Genomic DNA, 27775 nt, shown 5'->3' with positions numbered 1-27775 from the left:
AATGCCATGGCGGTGGCATATGTCAACCATCAGGGGGGGGGACTCGCAGCTCGAACGTCATGTCTGAGGCGGCGAGGATTCTCAGGTGGGCGGAGGCCCATGTTCCGGCCCTGTCGGCGGTCCACATTCCCAGCGTGGTCAATTGGACGGCAGATTTCCTGAGCCGGACGACGATAGATCCCGGGGAATGGTCTCTCCATCCGGAAGTATTCTACGTTCTCTGTCATCGCTGGGGACGGCCAGACGTGGATCTGATGGCTTCCGGCCTCAATCACAAACTTCCGTGCTACTTCGCCCGAGCAAGGTATCCCACAGCTTGCAGAGTGTACGCGCTCGTGGCTCCGTGGGACGGGTTCACGTTCCTCTATGTCTTTCCGCCGTTGTCCCTCATCCTCCGCAGGATCAAGTGGGAGGGCGTTCAGACCCTGTTGATCGCTCCGGACTGGCCGTGCCGGGCATGGTACTCGGATCTTGTCCTCCTACTAGGGGACTTTCCGTTCCCGCACATTCATAGACCCGATCTTCTGTCGCAAGGGCCTGTCTTCCACCCGAGTTTAGATACTCTTCGTTTGACGGCGTGGCTCTTGAAACCTTCCTTTTGAAGCAGCAGGGTTTTTCCGATGCGGTCGTTCGGACGTTCATTCGGGCTAGGAAACCTACTTCTTCCAGGATATATTGTAGAACTTGAAAGTCCTTCCTTCGTTTCTGTGAGGAGCGGGACCTATCTCCCAGATTTTTCTCCCTGCCGGTCGTTTTGGCTTTCCTTCAGTCCGGACTGGAATTGAGCATAGCGCTCAGCTTCTTGAAGGGCCAGGTGTTGGCCCTTTCCATTTTCTTTCAGCGATCCTTGGCGGCACTACATCCGTGGGATCTCAACTTGGTATTGGGGGTTCTGCAAGCTTCTCCTTTCGAACCCTTGCGGGAGGCTTCCCTCCGCCTGCTGTCCTGGAAAGCGGCCTTCCTGGTGGCCATCACATCCATACGCAGGGTTTCAGAGTTGGCAGCTCTGTCATGCCGTGAACCATTCCTGGTCTTTCATCAGGACAACGTGGTCCTCCGTCCGGTCCCTTCCTTTTTGCCCAAGGTAGTGTCGGCTTTTCACCTCAATGAGGACATTGTTCTGCCCTGGCCCTCTCATCCGAGAGAGGTGTCGTTACACCGTCTAGATGTGGTGCAGGCTCTGCGGATTTACTTTTCGGCCGTGGTTCCCTTTCAGCGCACGGACGCCTTGTTCGTCCTTCCAGAGGGGTCAAGGAAGGGTTTGCCGGCTTCAAAGGTGACAATCTTTCGGTGGATTCGCTCCACTATTTTGGAATGTTACCGCGTTCTGGACAGGACGCCCCCTCCGGGGATCACGGCCCACTCTACCAGGGCACTTGGATCCTCCTGGGCTCACTTCCACCGGGCGTCGGCGGCTCAGTTGTGTAAAGCCGCGACCTGGTCTTCCGTCCACACTTTTACAAAGTTTTACAGGGTTCACACTCTCGCTTCTGCGGACGCCGCTCTGGGCCGCCTGGTCTTGCACGCTGCAGTGTGATGACTGTCACGAGGTTCTCTGCCTTCTTCACTCTGTTTTGTGTTCCCTCCCCAGGGACTGCTTTAGGACGTCCCATGGTCTGTGTCCCCCAATGATATAAGCGGGAAAACGAGATTTTGTGAAACTCACCTGTAAAATCTGTTTCTCATTTGATTCATTGAGGGACACAGCACCCACCCCGTTTGGGTCTGTTGACCATGGAGTTGGTTGATGTTGTATTATCCTTCTGCTTCTCCTACTGCTTTTGCACAAACTGAAGGCTCTATCCTGGCCGGAGGGGGTATACCTGGCAGAGGAGGAGCTAACAATTTTCAGCCTAGTGTCGCCTCCTAGTGGCAGCAAGCAGCTATACCCATGGTCTGTGTCCCCCAATGAATTAAGCGAAAAAAAGATTTTACAGGTGAGTTTCACAAAATCTCATTTTCTTGATTTAACAATTTTCATAGAAAATGGTAACATACACACTAAAACCTTCCATAAACCTACGGATACAAATGGTTTTATTCCACTAGAGTTGCCACCTACCCATATGGCTCAACAATATCCCCTACAGTCAATATATAAGAGCACGTAGGAACTGTACTAATGGCACGGACTAACAAGAAGAGGCAGAACTGTTAAACAAAAAATTTATAGAGAAAGGATACAAACTTGAACAGTTGATCCCAATCACTAAGGAAGTGAAGGAAATAGACCGTAGTCACCTATTAAAGGATAAAACCCGCCCTATTGACCAATCCGGGACTGAAGAGCATAATGCCATTAAGGTCCCCATTATCACAAAGTACAGTGCAGGGGTGGGCACCTTCAAAAGAATCATAAAATGACATTGGGACATTTTAAAATATGACAAAATAATTTTGGACAAGATCTCAGTTAACCCCACATTTACCTTCAGAAAAGCTTCCAATCTGGCTAATTTGGTGGCCCCCTCCATCAAATCGAACGTACCAGGCAATAAACCATGCAGTAAAAAAGGCTTTTACCCCTGCAGACTATGCCACAACTGTAAAATCTTAAGCCACCAACTTAAGCCCATATTAGAAATAGATACCCCACAGGTTAAATACACAATTAAAGAATATATTTCGTGTAGTACCAAAGGGATTATTTACTACATCAAGTGCCCCTGTAACAAAATATACGTGGGACGGACAAAAAGGGAGTTAAAAACAAGAATCAGGGAACATATTAACAATATTCATAAAAAATCTGAAAATCACCCCTTATCACGCCATTATGCTGAATTCCATCAGGAGAAGTTCCTAGGATCATTTTTCGGGGGTATTGAAAGAGTTAAACCAAACAAGAGGAGGTGATTTTATCAAACAAATGTCTCGAACAGAAAGCAAGTGGATCTTTAGATTTAACAGCTTGGCCCCTAACGGGTTAAACCAAGAGATAGAATTCTTTGCATTCCAGTAGGAACCTTGTCCACAATGCTCCCTTGAAACTTCATTATCTATATACCGGGAATACTGTTATCTGAACAACGTGTATACGTACGTTGCCATGGAAACCACAGAACCTACATAAAGGGTTTCTACCACCACATTTTGACCTAATTAGCTGTCAGACACTAGCGATCTGCTAGTGTCTGCTCTACCTAACCATGCTATTGTAATTCCTTTCTCTGCAGCAGTTACCCAAAAAAACTTAGTTTTATTGGTATGCAAATGAGCCAGTAGGTGCTATGGGGGAGTCTTTTCAGCACCTAGAGGCTCCGTCCACTCACCATTTCTGCCGCCCAGCGCGCTCCTCTCCTCTAGATTGACAGCCTACTCGCGCCTGCGCCGTGTGCTTCTGTATTCGGCGCAGGCACAGTGACTGTTGGACTGCTCCCTGCGCTGTAATCGGCGCAGGCGCAGTGAAGATGCCGGCGCAGGGAGACAGTCACTGCGCCTGCGCCGAATACAGAAGCACACGCGCAGGCGCGAGTAGGCTGTCAATCTAGAGGAGAGGGGCGGGCTGGAGCGCGCTGGGCGGCAGAAATGGTGAGTGGACGGAGCCTCTAGGTGCTGAAAAGACGCCCCCATAGCACCTAGAGGCTCATTTGCATACCAATAAAATTACGTTTTTTAATGTAACCGCTGCAGAGAAAGGAATTACAATAGCATGGTTAGGTACAGCAGACACTAGCAGATCGCTAGTGTCTGACAGCTAATTAGGTCAAAATGTGGTGGTAGAAACCCTTTAACCTCCGAGACATCATCAGCATACTATCCCTGACGAAGGAGCCCAGCAGGCTCTGAAACGCGTTGAATGCTTTTTGACCTACGGAGGCTTCGGTATTTTCCACGGTGACGTCACCAGCAGTGGTTTCCCGGGCAACTGTATCACAGGTTCCCCCGCACTGTGCATGCTTCCGGCCGGAGCGGCGCTGGTGTTAGGAGGTGAACGAAGAGGACGCTTTCAACAGCACCTAAACAGAGAGGATCACTCACCAGCAGGAGAAAAGGACGGTAACTTCCAAGTCCAAAGAAGACCTCAAGTAGGTAACGGACCGGACTAATAACATCAGTGTATGCTTTGATTTTCTATATACATTGCAGCACTTTTAATAACATTTTAACCCACTACCTACATACACTTTATTATATAATAGGATACTGACAGGCTGATCCTAGTACACCCTTTAGATCACAGACCCCACAACAATAAAAGAGGGAGAATTAATTAAGCATTCAAGCTCTATTGGGAGCGCCTTTCCAGTTCGTCACCTAGCGCTGCTCTCTCAGATCACCCACTCGGGTCATATACGTGTGTATTATATATTATTCTAATTAAGGGGGACAACAGGACCTTAACAGATTACCGAGCAGCGGACCTCCCTTTTAGGTAGGTCGACGATCTTAGACAACGGTAGCGCAGGGGGATCTCCTAAAATAGATTCTGTAAGCACAAGTCCACGATACGGAAAAAGAATCTGTTACTTCCGATACCGTTCCATTTTGACCAATGTCACCATAATGTTTCCCAATTACGTTTCCAAATCATTGAGCAGGTATTACCACCACGGAGGGGTGGTGACAGAATCAAGATATTGAAAAAGCGGGAAGCCTTTTGGATCCACAGATTACAGGCTCTGGAGCCAAATGGCTTGAATCGTGATTATGAAATTAGTTGCTTTTTCTGATACAACGCTAGTAGCATTATATTTAGTATAGTAACCTTTTTTTGTTCTTTTTTTCACAGAAAACATGATGGACATTGTGATTATTGCCCTCCCACATCCTTCCATATCGTTTCGATATGTATCTTTTGTCATGATAGTCCTGTAATTTCTATATTACTGCCATTTTGTCAGTATTATAGCCATGCGTGTTCTCTATGTAATCCCTTGATTACCATAGTTCTTGTGAATATTATGTTTGTTTATGTTGTTTCCTTGACAACCTGACGTCACGGCTTGTGACGTCAGAACTGGCGGGCTATTTAATTTCCGCTGTTTTCACACACATACAGTGCTGCCCATAATTATTCATACCCTTGTCAAATTTGGACTTAGTTACTTTTATTCAACCAGCAAGTAATTTTTTTTATGGGAAATGACAGGTGTCTCCCAAAAGATAATAAGACAATGTTATAGTGGAAAAAAATAAAAACATTTCAAAGCTTTTATTTACATTTAAGCAAAAAGTGTCCAGTCCAAAATTATTCATACCCTTCACAAACTGTCACAGTCTGTGGGAAAATCAAAAGTTCTATACCATTCCAAATAGTCCAAGCTGTTCTAAAGCATCCTAATTACCCTGATTAATTGGGAGCAGCTGTTTTAATCAACTCAACAGGTGAAAAACAGCAGCTCTCTGCAGTTGATTTGTGGACAGTCATGGCTAAAACAAAGGAGCTCAGTGAGGACCTGCGGCTGCGCATTGTGGCGACTCACAAGACAGGAAAGGGCTACAAGGCAATTTCTAAATGTTTTCAAGTTCCAGTGGCTACAGTGCAAAGTATTATAAAAAAATACAAGATGTTCCGCACTGTGGAAAATCTCAGAGGACGTGGTCGGAAGCCAAAAGTGACACCTGTGCTGGCCAGGAGGATAGTTAGAGAGGTGAAAAATAATCCAAGGATCACCACCAAGGCCATCCTGATGAATCTGGGCTCTGCTGGTGGCAATCTCTCAAGGCAGACAATCCAACGGACACTGCACCCTGCTGGGTTCCACGGATGCAGACCAAGGAGGACGCCACTTCTCCAGATAAGGCACACAAAAGCGCGCTTGGCCTTTGCAAAAGCTCATCTGGACAAAGAAGAAGACTTCTGGTATTCTGTGTTATGGTCAGATAAAACAAAAATGTAATTGTTTGGTCACAATGATGTTTCCTTCATTTGGCGTAAAAAAGGAGAAGCCTTCAACCCAAAGAACACCATCCCCACTGTCAAACATGGTGGCGGGAACCTATTGCTTTCGGGATGTTTTTCAGCCAATGGACCAGGGAACCTAATCACAGTAAACGGCACCATGAAAAAAGAGCAATACATGAGGTTTCTCAACGACAACATCAGGCAGTCTGCAGAGAAACTTGGCCTTGGGCACCAGTGGACATTTCAGCATGACAATGACCCAAAACACACAGCAAAAGTGGTGAAGAAATGGTTAGCAGACAACAACATTAACGTTTTGGAGTGGCCCAGCCAGAGTCCAGACTTGAATCCAATTGAGAATCTGTGGAGGGAGCTAAAGATCAGGGTGATGGCAAGCTAAAGATGAATGGGCAAAAATACCTGTGGAGACATGCAAAAAGCTGGTCTGCAATTATAGTAAGCGTTTGATTGCTGTAATAGCCAATAAAGGCTTTTCTATTGATTATTAAGAAGGGTATGAATAATTTTGGACTGGACACTTTTTGCTCAAATGTAAATAAAAGCTGAGAAATGTTTTTTTACCACAATAATGCCTCTTGTACATCGTCTTATTATCTTTTGGGAGACACCCATGTCATTTCCCGTCCAAAAATTACTTGATGGTTGAATAAAAGTAACTTTAAGTAAAAATTTGCCAGGGGTATGAATAATTATGGGCAGCACTGTACCTGTTTGAGAAAGACTCGATTGTAGAGTCGAGATGCGTCATTTTCTTCTGATGTGGCAATAAACAGATAAGAATTGCATCCATCTTGCGAGTGCCGGTCTTCTCCTTGTATACCAGAGAAGATTGCAGTCGCATTCGAGGCATACCTGTGTGCACTTTGTCGTATATCAGTCGCAGATTCTGTTGCAAAGGTGATTTGCGGCCGAATCTGCAACTTTCCCCCGCTCATGCCAGGTCTGTTTTAGACGTAAAAAATTATCTAAATCTACGCCAGCAAGGGAGCACTACACAACTTAGGCTCATCATGCGCCAGGGTAAGTGGTATTAAGACCGGCGTCTAAAACACCAGTCTTAATAAGCAACCTCTTTTGTGTCTTTATTTCATGTCCAGGAAAAGCACTTTTAGGGCTCATTCACACGACCGTATGTATTCTTTGGTCCCCAAAAAACTGATCCACAACAAATACAGATGACGTCCGTGTGCATTCTGTATTTTGCGGAACAGAACAGCTGGCCTCTAATAGAACAGTGCTATCCTTGTCTGTAATGCAGACAATAATAGGACATGTTCCATTTTTTTGCGGAACGGAAATACAGATATACGGAAACAGAATGCACACGGAGTAACTTCCGTTTTTTTTGTAGACTCATTGAAATGAATGGTTCCGCATACGGTCCGCAAATAAAAAGGAACGGACACGGAAAGAAAATACGTTTGTGTGCATGAGCCCTTATTCTGCTGAAAAAATGGTGCCCAAGGCAAAATGAAGCCCGTCCAGCTACGCACTTAGGAACAGTTTTTCAGCAGAATAAAAGTGCTTTTCCTGGACATGGAATACAGACACAAAAGTACACACAGGGATGTCTGGAATGTGTCTGCAATCTTCTTAGTTATATTGGAGAAAATTAGGTGACAGACTCCATTTAAGTGTCTGATAACTTTACTTCATGTTTTGTGTTCATACAGATGTTAAGTATCAGTTGAATTCTGGTTCATAATTTACTCCTAAACTCCTATTTGATGAATAATGAAAAGGATAAATTAGGATATTGACTATATTTGACACCAAATTGAGGGAGGTGGGAATTGAGTATACATCCATACTATGTAACCTTATTTTACATTAGGTCCTTAGGTCTGCAGAGCTGCACATATATTAATGTTTTATATAACTGTTTTTCTTTAGGATTCAGGACAATATGGACCCTTCTATGACATTTTATTTTGAAACAGAGCAGATACTCTCTCTCTTACATCTCCAAGGAATGACCTGTTTTACCACTGAGGACTGCAGCAGCTGGCTTCAGACAGACAAGTATATGTCCCATGCTAACTCTGAGATTGTAAAATCATTTATTAGGCCCCCCTGTCCTATAAGAATAGTGGCCTCAAGTGGGAAATGCAGATGTGCAAAAATGGATACTTAAACGGGTTTTCCAAGACTTTATAACTGATAACCTATCCTCCGGATAGGTCATCAGTATCTGATTGGTGGGGGTTTAGCACCCGGGAACCAGGCGGATCAGCTCTTTGAGAAGGCAGCGGCGCTCACAGTAGCTCCATGGCGTTCTCACAGCTTTCCCTAGACCAAGTGACGACACGTTCATCCGTCACATGGCCTAGGCAGAGCTCAGCCCCATAGAAGTGAATGTGGCTGAGCACGATACCAAGCTCAATCACTATACTATGTACAGCGCTGGGCAGGTGTCGGACCCCCACCAATCCGATATTGATATGGGTCATCAGTTATAAAGTCTTGGAAAACCCTTTTAATTCTTATGGTGTATACAGATAGAGCCTGATGTCATCAGTGCACGAGGTGTGCTTAGGTAGGGGGATTTCAAAATGCTTGACCCTTCGTTCTCATAGGAGATAAGCTGCTGGCAGAGGTGTCTGGCAGCGACTCACCATTGAAATAAGCATGCATGCTTAGTTGAGACTTAGGCTACTTTCACACTAGCGTTCGGGTGTCCGCTCGTGCGCACCGTTTGAAGGGGCTCACGAGCGGCCCCGAACGCATCCGTCTGGCCCTAATGCATTCTCAGTGGAGGCGGATCCACTGAGAATGCATCCGCCTGCCAGCGTTCAGCCTCCGCTCCGCTCAGCGAGCGGACACCTGAACGCTGCTTGCAGCGTTCGGGTGTCCGCCTGGCCGTGCGGAGGCGAGCGGATCCGTCCAGACTTATAATGGAAGTCAATGGGGACGGATCCGTTTGAAGATGACATTATATGGCTCAATCTTCAAACGGATCCGCCACAATTGACTTTCAATGTAAAGTCTGGACGGATCCGCTCAGGCTACTTTCACACTTAGAAATTTTTCTAAGTTATAATGCAGACGGATCCGTTCTGAACGGATGCAAACGTCTGCATTATAGGAGCGGATCCGTCTGATGAAACATCAGACGGACCCGCTCCGAACGCTAGTGTGAAAGTAGCCTTAGTTATGCCATCTTTTAGAGGTTGTTTGAAAATGAAGAAGCTGTTGTTACAATGTTTAGTTTACCTATGGAATATACTATAGTCTGCTGTAAATCTATGGACCAGCACTCCGCTGATTAAATCAGAACCTTTATTTATTGATTAAAGCAAAGTGGAACAAAATACTTTGCTATATTTCAATATATAATGCCAATACTTACATTTAACGGAGGCTCAAGGCTATCATAAGGCCATAGATTCACTTTATCATACTACAAATAATCACTTGAAAATTTCTTTAAAACCACTGTAGTGGGGTAGCTTAGGGCCAGATGTTTTTACTTCTTTTTCACTATTGGTAAAAAATCCAGTAAAAAAACACCGGTGCCCTAAAAAAAAACAATACATATCAGTGTATTCTGCAAATTTTTTTGTAGTAAAAGAGTAAAATTCATGTGCACATTTTGTTAGTAGCTGCTTTCTTTTATTGCGTTTTGTGATCCGCCCTCAGGTTAGAATTTTAAAGTTTAGTGTATAAAGGTTGTAATTTTGTCCATCAAGCAGTGCTGGTAACAGAGTCATCTCTCTACTATATCTCCACAAATAAAAACAATGGCTCATATGAACAATCTCAGATAAAAATCTAACTCGCCCCTCCCCAAAAGAGCAGTCAGATATATTCATAGAGGATCTAGTATTATCTAGCTTGTATTCTTTCCCCACATCGGTCAATCAGATCATACCGTTGCTAATGGTTACAGCTAAGCACCTTTTGGTCACATCTACTGCAATCCTGTAGAGAAAGTAAGAGACATGTGACACCAATAGTGAAACATCTCTGAAAAAGGATAAATCCTCCACTCAAGGATTATATTGTACTCCCAAAATGACAAGAAGAAAAAACATATAAAATGCTGCTCATGTTGATTGTGGCCCAACTCAAGTTTCGCAGTCCTGCTTCTTCTGGGTCAGAAGAATTTATCCTATTGCAGTGGTGTTTCATCGCATGTCTCTTACTTTCACTGTAGGATTGCAGGAGATGTGAGTGAAAGATAATTAGCCATTACCATTGGCAACAGCATGATCTGATTAACCGCAATGGGGAAGGATCACAAGCTTACTTTGGACTAGCAAGTGCTGATAAATTGTGATTCTTTTTGAACATTTTTGACTGCTCTTTTGGAGGAGCTGCGCTGTATTTGGATTCCATGGCCTAGTGCACTCTCAGGAGGGTATGGCTAAGCTGATTTGATTTCCTTATTTCTATTAGATGTACTTCCAAATAATTTATCATGCTTTTTACAAAGACCGACTGGCTAAACAAATTCTACAAATATAGTCAAACGTTAACATGCTGATTTATATCAATTCAACAGGTGGTTTGTGTCTATGACAGAGCTATGCAGAAGAAGGATTTCAAACCTTTTCTGTCCTCGATTGGTCTTGGAGGCAGTAGGTGTTCTGCGTAAAGTCAGCACTCAGTGCCATCAAGTATCTGATAATATTGTTACCACCTCACAACTAAGATATGAGCAGTGGCAAAACAAGACCCTACGATCTCGTCAAAGGCAGAACTATCAGCGATTGTTGTGTAGGTTTGTATAAATGGTGTCCTGGATAATACAAATTCTAGAAACAGACAAAACAGAGTAAGTGATTAAACTGAACCTGCAAGTGCTGGCACATGTATGTCCGCTAATCAGATAAAACAAGGATAAAGGCCCTCATGCACAATAGAGTATTGTCTGCTGACCTTGCTGTCTGATAATCTAGTGTGTATGGGAAGCTCCCAGTTGTTACCTGACAAATGATATCGGAGGACAGAAGGATTGAGCGCACATGAATTATACCGTCTGATCTCTTTGTTCTCCTGGGAAATAAGCCTCTACCAGAGATGTCTGGCAGTGGGAAAAGTTTGGGGAAGACCCTGTTCTGTTCCAGCATGACTGTGTCCCAGTGCACAAAGCAAAATCCATAAAGGCATGTTTGGGTTAGTCTGATGTGGAAGAACTTGACTAGCCCTCACAGAGCCCTGACCTCAACCCCATCAACACCTTTGGGATGAAGTAGAACAGAGATTGCGAGCCAGACCTTTTGTCCCACCTCACAACTGCTCTTCTGGATAAATGGGCAAAAGTTACCACAGACACACCTCAAAACTTATGTATAAAGCCTTCTGAGAAGAGTGGAAACTGTTTTAGCTGCAAAAGGGGGACCAATGCCATATTAATGAAAGGATAAATGGCACTCCACATGTATTGCACAGTAGTGCACAAGTAGGATCCTAATTCTTATATTAAAGGGGTTGTCCGGGTTCAGAGCTGGACCCGGACATATCCCCATTTCACCCAGGCAGCCCCCCTGACTTGAGCATCAGAGCAGTTCATGCTCCGATGCTCTCCAAAGGCATTTTCTGTAGTTCCGGTGATGAACCGGGCTCCCCATAGGACTGACAGGCGGATGCTTCCGCCCAGCAGTTAGCCCGGTGACGTCACCGGCACTGATGGGCGGGCTTTAGCGCTGCCCTAGCCTGTATTTTTAAACGACTTCATGCTCAGTGATACTATCACTTATTCTATGTAGTTAATACTCGGTGCCGTAAAAGTTCGACCACAGCTATGGCTCAGGAGCTGGTCCCGCACGATCACTTGCAGGTGCCTGCTGTATTATACAGCTGGCAGCCTGCTCTCACTGCTGGAAACGAGCAGTGTATAAGGCTACTTTCACACTCGCTTTTGGGCGGATCCATCATGGATCTGCAAAAACGGATCCGTTACAATAATACAACCGCATGCATCCGTTTAGAACGGATCCATTTGTATTATCTTTTACATAGCCAAGACGGATCCGTCATGAACTCCATTGAAAGTCAATGGGAGACGTTTTCTAATGTGCCAGATTGTGTCAGAGAAAACTGATCCGTCCCCATTGACTTACATTGTGTGCCAGGACGGATCAGTTTCGTCAAGCGGACAGTAAAACGCTGCAAGCAGCATTTTGGTGTCCGCATCCAAAGCGGAATGGAGACTGAACGGAGGCACACAATGTACAGTTGCAAGAAAAAGTATGTGAACCCTTTGGAATGATATGGATTTCTGCACAAATTGGTCATAAAATGTGATCTGATCTTCATCTAAGTCACAACAATAGACCATCACAGTCTGCTTAAACTAATAACACACAAAGAATTAAATGTTACCATGTTTTTATTGAACACACCATGTAAACATTCACAGTGCAGGTGGAAAAAGTATGTGAACCCTTGGATTTAATAACTGGTTGAACCTCTTTTGGCAGCAATAACTTCAACCAAATGTTTCCTGTAGTTGCAGATCAGACGTGCACAACGGTCAGGAATAATTCTTGACCATTCCTCTTTACAGAACTGTTTCAGTTCAGCAATATTCTTGGGATGTCTGGTGTGAATCGCTTTCTTGAGGTCATGCCACAGCATCTCAATCGGGTTGAGGTCAGGACTCTGACTGGGCCACTCCAGAAGGCGTATTGTCTTCTGTTTAAGCCTTTCTGTTGTTGATTTACTTCTATGTTTTGGGTCGTTGTCCTGTTGCAACACCCATCTTCTGTTGAGCTTAAGCTGGTGGACAGATGGCCTTAAGTTCTCCTGCAAAATGTCTTGATAAACTTGGGAATTCATTTTTCCTTCGATGATGGCAATCCGTTCAGGCTCTGATGCAGCAAAGCAGCCCCAAACCATGATGCCCCCACCACCATACTTCACAGTTGGGATGAGGTTTTGATGTTGGTGTGCTGTGCCTCTTTTTCTCCACACATAGTGTGGCTTCACCTGTCCACAGGATATTTTGCCAGTACTGCTGTGGAACATCCAGGTGCTCTTGTGAAAACTGTAAATGAGCAGCAATGTTTTTTTTGGACAGCAGTGGCTTCCTCTGTGGTATCCTCCCATGAAATCCATTCTTGTTTAGTGTTTTACGTATAGTAGATTCGCTAACAGGGATGTTAGTATATGCCAGAGACTTTTGTAAGTCTTTAGCTGACACTAGGATTCTTCTTTACCTCATTGAGCAGTCTGCGCTGTGCTCTTGCAGTCGTCTTTACAGGACGGCCACTCCTAGGGAGACTAGTAGCAGCAGTGCTGAAATTTATCCATTTATAGACAATTTGTCTTACTGTGGACTGATGAACAGCAAGGCTTTTGGAGATACTTTTATAACCCTTTCCAGCTTTATGCAAGTCAACAATTCTTAATCGTAGGTCTTCTGAGAGCTCTTTTGTGCGAGGCATCATTCACATCAGGCAATGCTTCTTGTGAAAATCAAACCCAGAACTGTTGTGTGTTTTTTTTATAAGGCAGGGCAGCTGTAACCAACACCTCCAATCTCATCTCATTGATTGGACTCCAGTTGGCTGACACCTCACTCCAATTAGCTATTGGAGATGTCATTAGTCTAGGGGTTCACATACTTTTTCCACCTGCACTGTGAATGTTTACATGGTGTGTTCAATAAAAACATGGTAACATTTAATTATTTGTGTGTTATTAGTTTAAGCAGACTGTGATTGTCTATTGTTGTGACTTAGATGAAGATCAGATCACATTTTATGACCAATTTGTTCAGAATTCCAAAGGGTTCACATACTTTTTCTTGCAACTGTAAGTCAATGGGGACGGATCTTTTTTCTCTGGCACAATAGAAAACGGATCCCTACCCCATTGACTTTCAATGGTATTCAAGATGGATCCGTCATGGCTATAGAAAACATAATACAACCGGATCCGTTCATGATGGATGCAGGCGATTGTATTATTGTAGCGGAAGCGTTTTTGCAGATCCATGACGGATCCGCAAAAAACGCTAATGTGAAAGTAGCCTAAAAAATGAATTATGCCAGCAAAGGAAGGAATATGAACAATCAAAATACATTAGTAAGGGCCTTGTATAACTTTCTCTACATTATAAATGCCATTTGCTAAAGTGAGAACCCTTTTATTGACTTAATAGAAGGTAAAATTTATTTGGCCAGTGCCTGCCTATTTAATAAAACTTGCCTTTTTCATTTCTTTTTCTGTTTTCCTTAGCATTAGCTCACTGTCTCCAGTTCTGCGTCTAATTATGACAATAGTGATTGTGAATTTGCACAATATACACAGCATATCTGAAAAGACCCATTTGGAATACCAGAAATATCTGAAGTAAGCTGCTAGAAATCACAGTGTATAAAAATTGATTGTAAATGATGGCATTATGTTTAGGGTTTGATCATAAAGTAAATTTTTTGTCCATTTTCTTGGAGTTCCAGTCCTGGGGGGAAAAACATCAAAAACTGATGACACGTTAAGTGGGTTGTCTTGCCATTTATATTGACGACGTATTGTCAGGATAGGTCATCATTATCAGATCAGCAGGGGTCTGACTCTCAGAATCCCCACCGATCAGCTGTTGGAAGAGAAGGCAGCGCTTCATGCGAGCACTGCTTCCTGTTTATTACACTGCCCGTCATCTCGGGAGAGTCGCTGGTGCAGTGTAATCGCAAGTACTCGCGAGTACTTGTAATTACACTGTCCGCCACTCCGGAGGAGATGACGCATAGTGTAATGAAGTAAAGGCAGCACTCGCATGGAACACCTCCACCTCTTCAAACAAATGATCAGCTGGGGTGTCAGACTCCTGCCGATCCGATATTAATAACCTATCCTAACGATAGGTCATCAATATGAATGGCAGGACAACCCCTTTAACGCTTCCCTTTTTCTTTATTTTGATTTGCCTTATTTTAGAAAATCCTAACACAATGTGACCAAAAACTACGGGGCACGTTTCTTTAGACCAGTGATTTAAAGCCATTCTTAATGAGCCCCTGTGACGGTGGTGGATTGCTGAAGTTATGTAGAGGCGCCAGGTTCTACATAACTTCCGTGTATTCACTGCTGATTCTAAAGGTAAGGCAGCTTCCTTGCTGTCTTACATTTAGACCATTTTCTATCCTAAATCAGGCTTAGAAAATGATGAATGAGACGGCCCGTTCCCTTCCCTGCTTACGTATTGTCTAAAAAATAAAAAGTCGCAGATTCTCCCACAACATGATGTGCTACAGAATCTGCGCCAGATATACACCACAAAAGTGGCGTATATCTGTTCGTAAATGACCCCCTATGTTTTTAGGCTCTACTGTTTTATTTAAACTTATTGTAAGTTGCAGGGGCTGATAAAATAATACAAAAACGTACTTTCACCAGCAGCTCCCTCTGATCTCGCGCCTTCCTCTTCCCTTAGTCACAGCCAGTTATGTACTGTTGTGACTGCATCAGTAACGCCCCATATACCGCCAGAGCGAATCACTGACCACAGCGGTGTACAGAACAATGAGGCCAGTGAATACCTGCAGTGGTATATGGGGCTTCACCAATGCAGCCATGGCAGTATGTCCCAGTATGTATGGCTGCAGCCTGATCACTGTACTGGAGGGGGCTGGTGAACGTAAGGTTATTATTTTAATGGATCCACAGCAGTTTCCATTTAAAAAAATAAAATAAATTTGAACATATTTCTTTAAAGGGGATTTTCCACTAAGTAGCATGCATATATCACCTGTCCACAGGTTCGGAGAATAGGCAATACATGTAGGATCACTGGGAAAAGTGTGGTCACACGCAAACCATGTATTATTCGCAGGTTATGTTCCTTTCCTTGTGTAAAGTCATTTAAAAGGAATCTGTCACCATCTACTTTCCTATCAAGCTGTTTGCATATGGACACATAGCTGGTTCACCTGATCAAAACACAGTTTTTCTTCTGTTGATCTACCGCACATCCTTTATTTTACTCTTCCTTAATATGCAAATTAGGCTTTGGTGCAATGACAGCATCACCATTGTTCTTGTTGCACCCAGGCTCTGCTAATTTTTGGGGCCAGACCCTCCCTTGCTGCTTTGCCACTGCCTGGCCCTGTCAATGAAAGTAGCCAGGGAGAGGCTGGCCACAGAATGGAGTGGAGCTTGGGGTCAACAAGAGCAATGGTGATGCCCTCATTGCACCAGAGGCCTAATTTACATACTAAGAATAAGTATTGTAACTTGGGAACGGAGTCTCGGATCAACAAAAGAAAAACAGCGCTTTAATCATATGAACCACAGGTATATGTCTATGCAAACCGTTGGATAGGGAGGTTGCTGGTGACAAATTCCCTTTAACCCCTTAAGGACTCGGCCCTATTTCACCTTACGGACTTGGCCATTTTTTGCAAATCTGACCAGTGTCACTTTAAGTGCTGATAACTTTAAAATACTTTGACTTATCCAGGCCATTCTGAGATTGTTTTTTCGTCACATATTGTACTTCATGACACTGGTAAAATGAAGTAAAAAAAAATTATTTTTATTTATAAAAAAAATACCAAATTTACAAAAAATTTGTAAAAAATTGCAAATTTCCAAGTTTCAATTTCTCTACTTCTATAATACATAGTAATACCTCCAAAAATAGTTATTACTTTACATTCCCCATATGTCTACTTCATGTTTGGATCATTTTGGGAATGATATTTTATTTTTTGGGGACCAGTTCAGGTCTGAAGTCACTTTGCGAGGCTTACATAATAGAAACCACCCAAAAATGAACCCATTCTATAAACAACCCCCTCAAGGTATTCAAAACTGATTTTACAAACTTTGTTAACCCTTTAGGTGTTCCACAAGAATTAATGGAAAATAGAGATACAATTTCAAAATTTCCCTTTTTTGGCAGATTTTCAATTTTAATAATTTTTTTCCAGTTACAAAGCAAGGGTTAACAGCCAAACCAAACTCAATATTTATGGCCCTGATTCTGTAGTTTACAGAAACACCCCATATGTGGTCGTAAACCGCTGTACGGGCACACGGCAGGGCGCAGAAGGAAAGCAATGCCATACGGTTTTTGGAAGGCAGATTTTGCTGGACTGTTTTTTTTTACACCATGTCCCATTTGAAGCCTTCCTGATGCACCCCTAGAGTAGAAACTCCAAAAAAGTGGCCCCATTTTAGAAAGTACGGGATAGGGTGGCAGTATTGTTGGTACTAGTTTAGGGTACATATGATTTTTGGTTGCTCTATGTTACACTTTTTGTGAGGCAAGATAACAATAAATAGCTGTTTTGGCACCGTTATAATTATTTGTTATTTACAACATTCATCTGACAGGTTAGATCATGTGATATTTTTATAGACCAGGTTGTCACGGATGCGGCGATACCTAATATGTATACTTTTTTTTTATTTATGTAAGTTTTACACAATGATTTCATTTTTGAAGCAAAAAAAATCATGTTTTAGTTTTCCATAGTCTGAGAGCCATAATTTTTTCAGGTTTTAGGCGATTACCTTGGGTAGGGTATGATTTTTGCGGGATGAGATGACGGTTTTATTGGCACTATTTTGGGGTGCGTGTGACTTTTTGATCGCTTGCTATTACACTTTTTATGATGTAAAGTGACAAAAAATGGTTTATTTAGCACAGTTTTTATTTTAAATTTTTTACGGTGTTCATCTGAGGGGTTAGGCCATGTGATATTTTTATAAAGCCGGTCGATACCGACACGGCGAATCTTAATATGTATACTTTATATGTATAAGTTTTACACAATAATATCATTTTTGAAACAAAAAAAAAATCATGTAATAAAGAGTATTGGTATCTTTAAAATATGTGCTCAACAGTAAAGGTTCACAATGTTGTTTATATAGCAGCATAAATTAAATGAAACACCATTGTAGACAAATTCAAACAATAGACATTCATCAGTAAGATCAACAATCCACATAAAAAAATCGATAGTATTCGATAAAAACAATATATTGATAAAAACTTGTTAATCGAATATACCAAAAATTGCTTTAAAAACTTTGGAAATCCACATTGGTAATGACACTCCAGTCTCGAATATTAAATCCCAATCTCAGTTCTCGATTGATAATACTCCAATATTCGAGTCTTGATTAATTAGCAGCTATACATAGAGCGGCGTCCCGCTGTAATGTAATGATCAAAAGCGATCGCTTACTTCAAAGACAGTTCGGTCTTACCCGGAGGATTCTTAGTAGGGGTCTCCTACCTTCGTCTCGCAGCACCTATTTAGCTGTATCGGTGCCTTGGTCACGAGCGCTGTTTTACACAATAACAGCTTTTTTAAAACAAAAAAAATTATGTTTTAGTGTCTCCATATTCTGAGCTATAGTTTTTGAATTTTTTGGGCGATTGTCTCAGGTAGGGGCTAATTTTTTGCGGGATGAGGTGACGGTAAGATTGGTACTATTTTGGTGGGCAAACGCCTTTTTGATCGCTTGCTGTTGTACTTTTTGTGATGTAAGGTGACAAAAAAATGGTTTATTTAGCACAGTTTTTATTTTTTACGGTGTTCATCTGAGGGGTTAGGTCATGTGATATGTTTATAGAGCCAGTCGATACGGACGCGGCGATACCTAATATGTATACTCTTTTTTTTTTTCTTTTTTTTTTACTTTATTTGTGGAAAATGACATTTTTGTTTATTTTTACTTGAAACTTTTTAGTTTTGGGGGGGAAAACTTTATTTTTTAAACTTTTTTTTCACTTTATTTTTTGTCCCACTTTGGAACTTGAACTTTAGGAGGTCTAAGGGCTCTTTCACACTTGCGTTGTTCTGTTTCGGCATAGAGTTCCGTCGTCGGGGCTCTAAGCCGGAAGAATCCTGATCAGGATTATCCCAATGCATTCTGAATTGGAGAGAAATCCGTTCAGGATGTCTTCAGTTCAGGACCGGAACGTTTTTTGGCCGGAGAAAGTACCGCAGCATGCTGCGCTTTTTGCTCCGGCCAAAAATCCTGAACACTTGCCGCAAGGCCGGATCCGGAATTAATGCCCAATGAAAGGCATTAATCCGGATTCGGCCTTAAGCTAAACGTCGTTTCGGTGCATTACCGGATCCGACGTTTAGCTTTTTCTGAATGGTTACCATGGCTGCCAGGACGCTAAAGTCCTGTTTGCCATGGTAAAGTGTAGTGGGGAGCGGGGGAGCAGTATACTTACCGTCCGTGCGGCTCCCGGGGCGCTTCAGAGTGACGTCAGGGCGCCCCACTCGCATGGATGACGTGATCGCATGGGGCGCTCTGACATCATTCTGGAGCGCCCCGGGAGCCGCACGGACGGTAAGTATACTGCTCCCCCGCTCCCCACTACTACTATGGCAACCAGGACTTTAATAGCGTCCTGGCTGCCATAGTAACACTGAACGCATTTTGAAGACGGATCAGTCTTCAAATGCTTTCCGTTCACATGTGGTGTTACGGATCCGGCGGGCACTTCCGGCAAATGGAGTACACGACGGATCCGGACAACGCAAGTGTGAAAGAGCCCTAATCCTTTACAATGCATTCCAATACTTCTGTATTGGAATGCATTGGCTATATGAGTAATACAGTTAGTATTACTCATACAGCTTCCGGCCTGTGAGATCCAGGGGGCTGGTTCTCACAGGCTCATCACCGGAAGGCAGCGCAATGCCTTCCTTAGACATCGTGCTGCCTTCCATGCTATCGGGTCCCCCCTACAGCCGCATGGGGACCCGATGGCACCGCCGACCACCGCCGCCGCACCAGGTAAAAGCCGCAAACTGCAGGTCTGAATTGACCTGCGGTTTGCGGCGATCGTCGATACAGGGGGGGGGTTGCTGATCCTTAAGGACTCGGCAAACGTGGCGTACGTCCTAAGTCCCTAAGGGGTTAAGTATAAGGCTAGTTTCACACTAGAACAAAGTGTCTGTGGATCACTACAGCTGGGTAATTTGGATTTAAGGTGCTCTTGGTCTATGTGACCCACCCAGTCACAGAAGAGAAAATGCGAAAAAAACAGTAGAACCAGGCACTCAAATATGGAGTAAATGAGAAGACTATTTAATAAGGGATTATCTCCCACGGTGGCAGTAGATATGACAATAAAAATCATTACGATATGTCAATACAATAATATAAACACATATGTCAATACAATAAAATCAACAGCGCATTAGCAGCAGCAGCAATCAGTGCAATGTCTCAGACCGAGATAATATTCATCAACAGTGTGTAACGCAAATATATTGTGCGAATGTAAAAAAAACGCAATTCCTGCTTGCAATAGATGTTACTCTTTCAAATAATCGTAGGATCACATATGACTCCAATGGGATAATAGGTCTTATGTATCGCTCTTATCAACGGAGCATAAGCAAGTGTTGCCAGTCCTTTATGAAAAGTCACAAAGACACAGTGCAATAATATATCAGGGTGACGTCCCACCTATTCATGCAGCTGCATCGATTTTACCTGGCCGGTGTACTCTCGTCCTTATCCGAACTTGAAATATTTGCCGTGAACACGACGTCACCTCGATATCTGCTCACGTGGCTCTTTTATACTTCGTATTATTGGAGCTGCTTACGCGGGCATTCCTCCGGTGTTCGTCGGTCTTAGGCCTCCTGCACACGAACGTATTTTTTTGCGGTCCGCAAAAACGGGTCCCGTTTTTCCGTGATCCGTGACCGTTTTTTCGGCCGTGGGTCTTCCTTGATTTTTGGAGGATCCACGGACATGAAAAAAAAGTCGTTTTGGTGTCCGCCTGGCCGTGCAGAGCCAAACGGATCCGTCCTGAATTACAATGCAAGTCAATGGGGACGGATCCGTTTGACGTTGACACAATATGGTGCCATTTCAAACGGATCCGTCCCCATTGACTTTCAATGTAAAGTCTGGAGTCCCTTTTATACCATCGGATCGGAGTTTTCTCCAATCCGATGGTATATTTTAACTTGAAGCGTCCCCATCACCATGGGAAAGCCTCTATGTTAGAATATACTGTCGGATATGAGTTAGATCGTGAAACCTCATTTCCGACAGTATATTCTAACACAGAGGCGTTCCCATGGTGATGGGGACGCTTCTAGTTAGAATATACTACAAACTATGTACATGACTGCCCCCTGCTGCCTAGCAGCATCCGATCTCTTACAGGGGGCCGTGATCAGCACAATTAACCCCTCAGGTGCCGCACCTGAAGGGGTTAATTGTACTATCATATCCCCCTGTAAGAGATCAGGGCTGCCAGGCAGCAGGGGGCAGACCCCCCCCCCCTCCCCAGTTTGAATATCATTGGTGGCCAGTGTGCCCCCCCCCCCCCTTCCTCCCTCTATTGTAATAATTCGTTGGTGGCACAGTGTGCCCCCCCCCCCCGCCCCCCCCTTCCTCCCTCTATTGTAATAATTCGTTGGTGGCACAGTGTGCGCCCCCCCCCTTCCTCCCTCTATTGTAATAAATCGTTGGTGGCACAGTGTGCGCCCCCCATTGGCCCCCCCTCCCTCTATAGCATTAACAACATTGGTGGCCAGTGTGCGGCCTCCCATCTACCCCCCCCCCCCCCCCCCCCCGATCATTGGTGGCAGCGGGTTACTAGCAATAGTACAATAGTAAAAGATTCATACTTACCTGGGAGCTGCGATGTTCGTGTCCGGCCAGGAGCTCCTCCTACTGGGAAGTGACAGTTCATTTAGCAATGCGCCGCATAGACCTGTCACTTACCAGTAGGTGGAGCTCCCGGCCGGACACGAACATCGCAGCAGCCGGTAAGTATGAATCTTCTACTATTGTACTATTGCTAAGTAACCATGGCAACCAGGACTGTAGTAGCGTCCTGGTTGCCATGGTTAACGATCGGAGCCCCAGCGATTAAACTGAGACTCCGATCGGAACTCCGCTGCCACCAATGATGGGGGGGGGGGGGGGGACATGGGAGGCCGCACACTGGCCACCAATGTTGTTAATGCTATAGAGGGAGGGGGGGCCGATGGGGGGCGCACACTGTGCCACCAACGATTTATTACAATAGAGGGAGGAAGGGGGGGGGGCGCACACTGTGCCACCAACGATTTATTACAATAGAGGGAGGAAGGGGGGGGGGGGGCGCACACTGTGCCACCAACAAATTATTACAATAGAGGGAGGAAGGGGGGGGGGGGGGCCGCACTGGCCACCAATGATATTCAAACTGGGGAGGGGGGGGGGTCTGCCCCCTGCTGCCTGGCAGCCCTGATCTCTTACAGGGGGATATGATAGTACAATTAACCCTTTCAGGTGCCAGGCAGCAGGGGGCAGTCTTGTACACAGTTTGTAGTGTATTCTAACTAGAAGCGTCCCCATCACCATGGGAACGCTTCTGTGTTAGAATATACTGTCGGTTCTGAGTTTTCACGAAGTGAAAACTCAGCTTTGAAAAAGCTTTTATGCAGACGGATCTTCGGATCCGTCTGTATAAAAACTAACCTACGGCCACGGATCACGGACACGGATGCCAATCTTGTGTGCATCCGTGTTCTTTCACGGACCCATTGACTTGAATAGGTCCGTGAACCGTTGGCCGTGAAAAAAATAGGACAGGTCATATTTTTTTCACGGCCAGGAAACACGAATCACGGATGCGGCTGCAAAACGGTGCATTTTCCGTTTTTTTCACGGACCCATTGAAAGTCAATGGGTCCGCGAAAAAAAACGGAAAACGGCACAACGGCCACGGGTGCACACAACGGTCGTGTGCAGGAGGCCTTAGACACAGCCGTTTGGTTCCAAAATCCAGGGGAACTACTATCCCAGCATGCCGGGACAAGGTATAGACCATGCGCGTTTCCGGGTTGCTTGGATGACCCCTTCCTCAGTCCACTGAGGTGGGACGCCACCCTGATATATTATTGCACTGTGTCTTTGTGACTTTTCATAAAGGACTGGCAACACTTTCTTATGCTCCGTTGATAAGAGCGATACATAAGACCTATTATCCCATTGGAGTCATATGCGATCCTACGATTATTTGAAAGAGTAACATCTATTGCAAGCAGGAATTGCGGTTTTTTCACATTCGCACAATATATTTGCGTTTCACACTGTTGATAAATATTATCTCGGTCTGAGACATTGCACTGATTGCTGCTGCTGCTGCTAATGCGCTGTTGATTTTATTGTATTGACATATGTGTTTATATTATTGTATTGACATATCGTATTGATTTTTATTGTCATATCTACTGCCACCGTGGGGGATAATCCCTTATTAAATAGTCTTCTCATTTACTCCATATTTGAGTGCCTGGTTCTACAGTTTTTTTCCTAGTTTCACACTAGCTTTAAAATCATTTGACAGGCTGTTCCGGCAGAGGAATATCCTGTCGGAGTTCAGCGTACTGCCTTTCCCCACTGGAGCCCATTGACTATAATGGGGCCTGGTGGTACTCCGGTCCCTTCCGGCAACATCAGATACGATGAACTCTAGCAGGCTGTTCCTCTGCTGGAACAGCCTGCCAGATGATTTTAATGCTAATGTGAAAATAGCCTTAGAAAAAAATGGGCACAATTTTCATTATATTTATTTTATTAAATAAAACAAAACTAAAGAGAAAATGTTCAGGGGTGCATTAGGATGTAAAAAACTAGATTAGATGAGCACAGAAGTCAAGATTTCTATCTATAAATTAATAAAGTTATGCTATATCCTGTGTTTGCTGTATAATACCGTGTTTTGTTTTTATTAGGCATTTGAAATCTCTTCTGCAGTACTCAGAAAATATGACAACCTGCACTAGCCCAGAGAAGAACAGATGGGACGAAACAATTCAGATGACAAGTAGAATAATTGTAAAGATAGAAACATTTATTAAAGGCAATAAAATTGTGTATGTATAAAAACTGTGTTGTGTACGAGTGTGATTGTTCTGTCAATTATGAAAGGGGAACCTTGCCTAGAATAACACTCTTTAACATGACAGGTTTTAGGTCTGTAATTATAGTTGAAGAAAACAATGGTAATACAATTTAATGGTTAACCCCTTGGATCACAGAGGTGTTTTCATTTTTGCGTTTTCATTTTTCTTCCCTATCTTCCTGGAGCCATAACTTTTTTATATTTCAGTTCACATATCCATATAAGGGATTTTTTTTTGCGGTGTAATGTAGTGGGAAGCAGGAAAAAAAATTCAAAATGTCGTGGAATAGGAAAAAAAACGCCTTATTCCTTCACCGTTTTACGGATTTTGTCCCTATGGTGTTCCCTTTGCTGCAAAACTGACCTGTGCCCTTCATTCTCTGGGTCAGTATGATTACAACAATAACACATGTATAGGTTTTATATGTCTAAATACTGTAAAATAAATATATATTATTTTTTTTACATCACCATATTCTGACCCCCATTACTTTTTTATATTTATGTCTACTGAGCTGTGGGGGCTAATTTTTTTAGCGGGACAATCTGTATTTTTTATTGATACTATTTTGGAGTGCATGTGAAAAAATGGCTAATCGGCCGTTTTGATATATTTTTCTGTTACTCCATTTGCTGTTTTTATGTTTTTGTTTTTTACTTTTTTTTAATGTTTTTGCTAGTGTAGGAGGCTACAACATTCACAATTTTTTTCTTTATTCAATATTACCATACTCTATACAGGAGCATGGTAATATGTGAATTGCTGATTTCTTATGTTGGTCTGCTACCTGCTGGCCAACATAAGAGTTGCAGCTCTAATACACTGGGTCTCTTCAGAGAGACCCAGTGTACTAAAGTGAATTGCCGGTATCCCCGTGTGGCCCGTGGGAATGCTGGCAATTCACTTTAATAGTGTGCGCTTCTGGGTTTTTCACTGTTTAGATGCCATGATCACACTTGATCACGGCATCTAAAGGCTTTAGTGACCTGGATCGGCATTATTGCCAGTCGCGGTCATTAGCCTCAGGTCTCTGCACGTGCGAGCAGGTGCCATGTTTGCAAATCACTCCAGCGCTGTATATGTACGGCTCGGGTAGCTAAAGGGTTAACAGAGAGACATTGAGGGAGAGTTACTAATCAAAGCGCACCGTAATAAATGCCTTGCACCACATTCATTTAGGGCTTTAAACGTTCTTTTCACCCAATCCGTCAAGAGGGCGTGATTGAAACTAATTTTACACCAGTGATGTTTCCATCTGTTTTTCTTTGCATTCATGTGTTTTTCATGCAGGACTGGTCTTTTCAAGTCATTGCGTCAGTGATGGTTGCTAGGAGTTACTGTGGGTTATTGTTCATTTTATATTCGGAGAGTGAATCATCAATTTTTCACTGAACAGACATTCCATATCGCTTGTGTGAAAGAGGCCTTAGAAAAGGGGTGTGGCTTATAGGTATTCCAGGATTTTACTATTGATGGATGGTCCTCTTGAAAGGCCATCAATATTTGATCAGTGGCGTCTGACAATAGATTTTCTCGAGTAGCAGCCATAACTACACAGCTCCTTCCATTGTGTAGTAGACACAGTTGGTTATTGCAACACTGCTCTCATTCTTCAATGAGAGCCACGCTGCTGTAACCAGCTCCATCCACTGTACAATGGACAGAGCTGTGTAGTTTCAGCACAGACTTTCGAGTAGGCTATCAGTAGTAACATCCTGGAATACCGCTTAAAGACTAAAGATGCACCAAATCTATTGTCCAGCATAGCTAAAATTAATAAAAATTAGATGAGATTAGTAAATCTGCCCCAGTGTGTGTTTTTTTTTTCTCTGACATTTAGGCCTCTTGCACGCGACCGTATCCCATTTTGAAACTATGGCTGTGCGCATGAGTCCTTATTTAGCCCTTTGCAACAGTTCCAATATGGCTGCCTTGCCCTGCCCATGTTATACTTGTTGCTAGGCAACTTCCACCAGCCAGCTGCTTTCATGTCAGATTATATTGTGTGCGTGTGATAGCTCTGTTACCACTGAACATGATGAAGGAACAAGGCTCACCTAGACCACTGGGCCCAAATCCAAAGATGAAACGTTGGCTCAGTATGTTTGAAAAAGACTCGGTAAGAACTGCTGGACAGATTTTGTTATGGTAAAATAGTATAGATATTGTGTATTCACTAAAAAGCCAGTGATGTCTGGTACTGATGATGGCCAAGGATCCTTGCTATTGGTGTTCCAAAGATGTTTGAGGGGGTTCAAGTGAGGACTCATCCACACCAAACCATATCTTTATGGACCTTCACTTTGTGTCCAGGGGCATAGTAATACTAGAACAGTGGTGGGGAACCTATGGCACGGGTGCCAGAGGTGGCATTCAGAGCCTTCTCTGTGGGCACCCGCGCCCTGGAAAAAGTCTATGGTGTACCAATATGCCTTAAGTTTCTCCTTCATTAGCGCAGGGCGCACTATGAACAGCACGGGCAGCACATTGAATGTAGGCAGGCTATTATAGCTAAATGATAAAGTACATGGAAGATATTCCTTATTGGACTGTAGCATTCCGGGTAAATTGCTGTGTTAGCACTTTGCGATAAATATGCAGGTTTTTGGTTACAGTTTGGGCATCACTGTACTAGAACATAAGAGGCCTTTTCTAAACTCTTGTCATCCAGTTGTCTAAAATATCTTTGTATGTTGTAGTCTTAATTTTAGCCTTCACTAGAAATAAAGGGTCACATTTATTAAGACCGGTACTTTCACACTAGCGTTATTCTTTTCCGGTCTCGATACCGGAAAAAAACGCATCAGTTTTGTCCTAATACATTCTGAATGGAAAGCAATCTGTTCAGTATGCATCAGGATGTCTTCGGTTCCGTCACTTGTACGGTATTTGACCAGACAAAATACTGTAGCATGTAGCTACATGCTGCATGCTGCAGTATTTTGCTGCAGTATTTTTTCTGGCCAAAATCCTAGAACAATACCGCATTTCCATAGATGTATTAATGCCGGATCCGCTACCGAGTGTTCCGGAAATTGCTGCAACGCCGGATACGGTTTTCCGGTCTGTGCATGCGCCGGGCTTTTGATCTTTGAAAAATTTAAATACCGGATCCGTTGTTCCGGATGAGACGGATCTGGTATTTCACTTTCTAATGGATCCGGAATAAAAAGCTTTCCGTTTGTACATGGCTTGCCGGAATCAAAACATGCTAGTGTGAAAGTACCCTTAATAAAGCCCAGCATTGGCAGTGGATCCGCCGCCTCTACACAATGTCAGCAGATCCACCGCCACTTCTAAATGTAAGACAGCTTCCTAGCTGTCTTTCATTTAGCTTTGCCGCCTGCTTTTTTAGACCTGGTGTGAGTGTGAAGAAGTCGTAGATTGTGGCGCAAATTGAGGTGTATATAAACCCCAAAGATCCTAGTCCAGATCCTGAAAAACATAATCATACCATATCCACAAGCTATGCCATAAATGTCCTCATGCGTGGCTATCTGTATTCACTTCTATGGAAGTTCAGAAAATAGCCAAGCACACATACTATTGTCAGAGCTCCCATAGACGTGAGATGAAAGAAGGCAACATGCAGACTCCTGTCCAGTCACAGCAGCTGCAAGACAGGACCCCCAAGGTTTTGACTTACCCTCAAATTTGCCATACTTCAGTCAAGTGCCTCTTAACTTACAGGACTTAATGGGGTTGTCCACGATTAAAGGGAACCTGTCACCGGGATTTTTGGTATAGAGCTGAGGACATGGGTTGCTAGATGGCCACTAGCACATCCGCAATACCCAGTCCCCATAGCTCTGTGTGCTTTTATTGTGTAAAAAAACCAATTTGATACATATGCAAATTAACATAAAAGAGTCATATCTTACTTGTGTGACCAGAGAAGAGTCATATTTTCAAGCTCTGACTCATCTCAGGTTAATTTGCATATGTATCAAATCGTTTTTTTTCCACAATAAAAGCACACAGAGCTATGGGGACTGGGTATTGTGGATGTGCTAGCGGCCATCTAGCAACACATGTCCTCAGCTCTATACCCAAAATCCCGGTG

The 27775-nt window shown here is 43.5% G+C and overlaps 1 protein-coding gene across 2 annotated transcripts in view; it reads left to right on the top strand.

Annotated features, from left to right (window-relative positions):
- Positions 1-27775, top strand: part of ERMARD (ER membrane associated RNA degradation) — a 325303-nt gene that overhangs the window by 253620 nt on the left and 43908 nt on the right. For both annotated transcript variants that reach the window (XM_040429349.1, XM_040429348.1), the window contains 4 exons: positions 7763-7891; positions 10374-10592; positions 14057-14170; positions 23542-23682. In XM_040429349.1, coding sequence (XP_040285283.1) covers positions 7763-7891; positions 10374-10592; positions 14057-14170; positions 23542-23682 — 603 coding nt within the window. The remainder of the gene's footprint in view (positions 1-7762; positions 7892-10373; positions 10593-14056; positions 14171-23541; positions 23683-27775) is intronic.

The sequence above is a fragment of the Bufo bufo genome, chromosome 4 (genome assembly GCF_905171765.1).
Source record: "Bufo bufo chromosome 4, aBufBuf1.1, whole genome shotgun sequence".
In the NCBI taxonomy this organism is placed as follows: Eukaryota; Metazoa; Chordata; class Amphibia; order Anura; family Bufonidae; genus Bufo; species Bufo bufo.
This window is presented reverse-complemented; position numbering and strand designations above follow the sequence as displayed.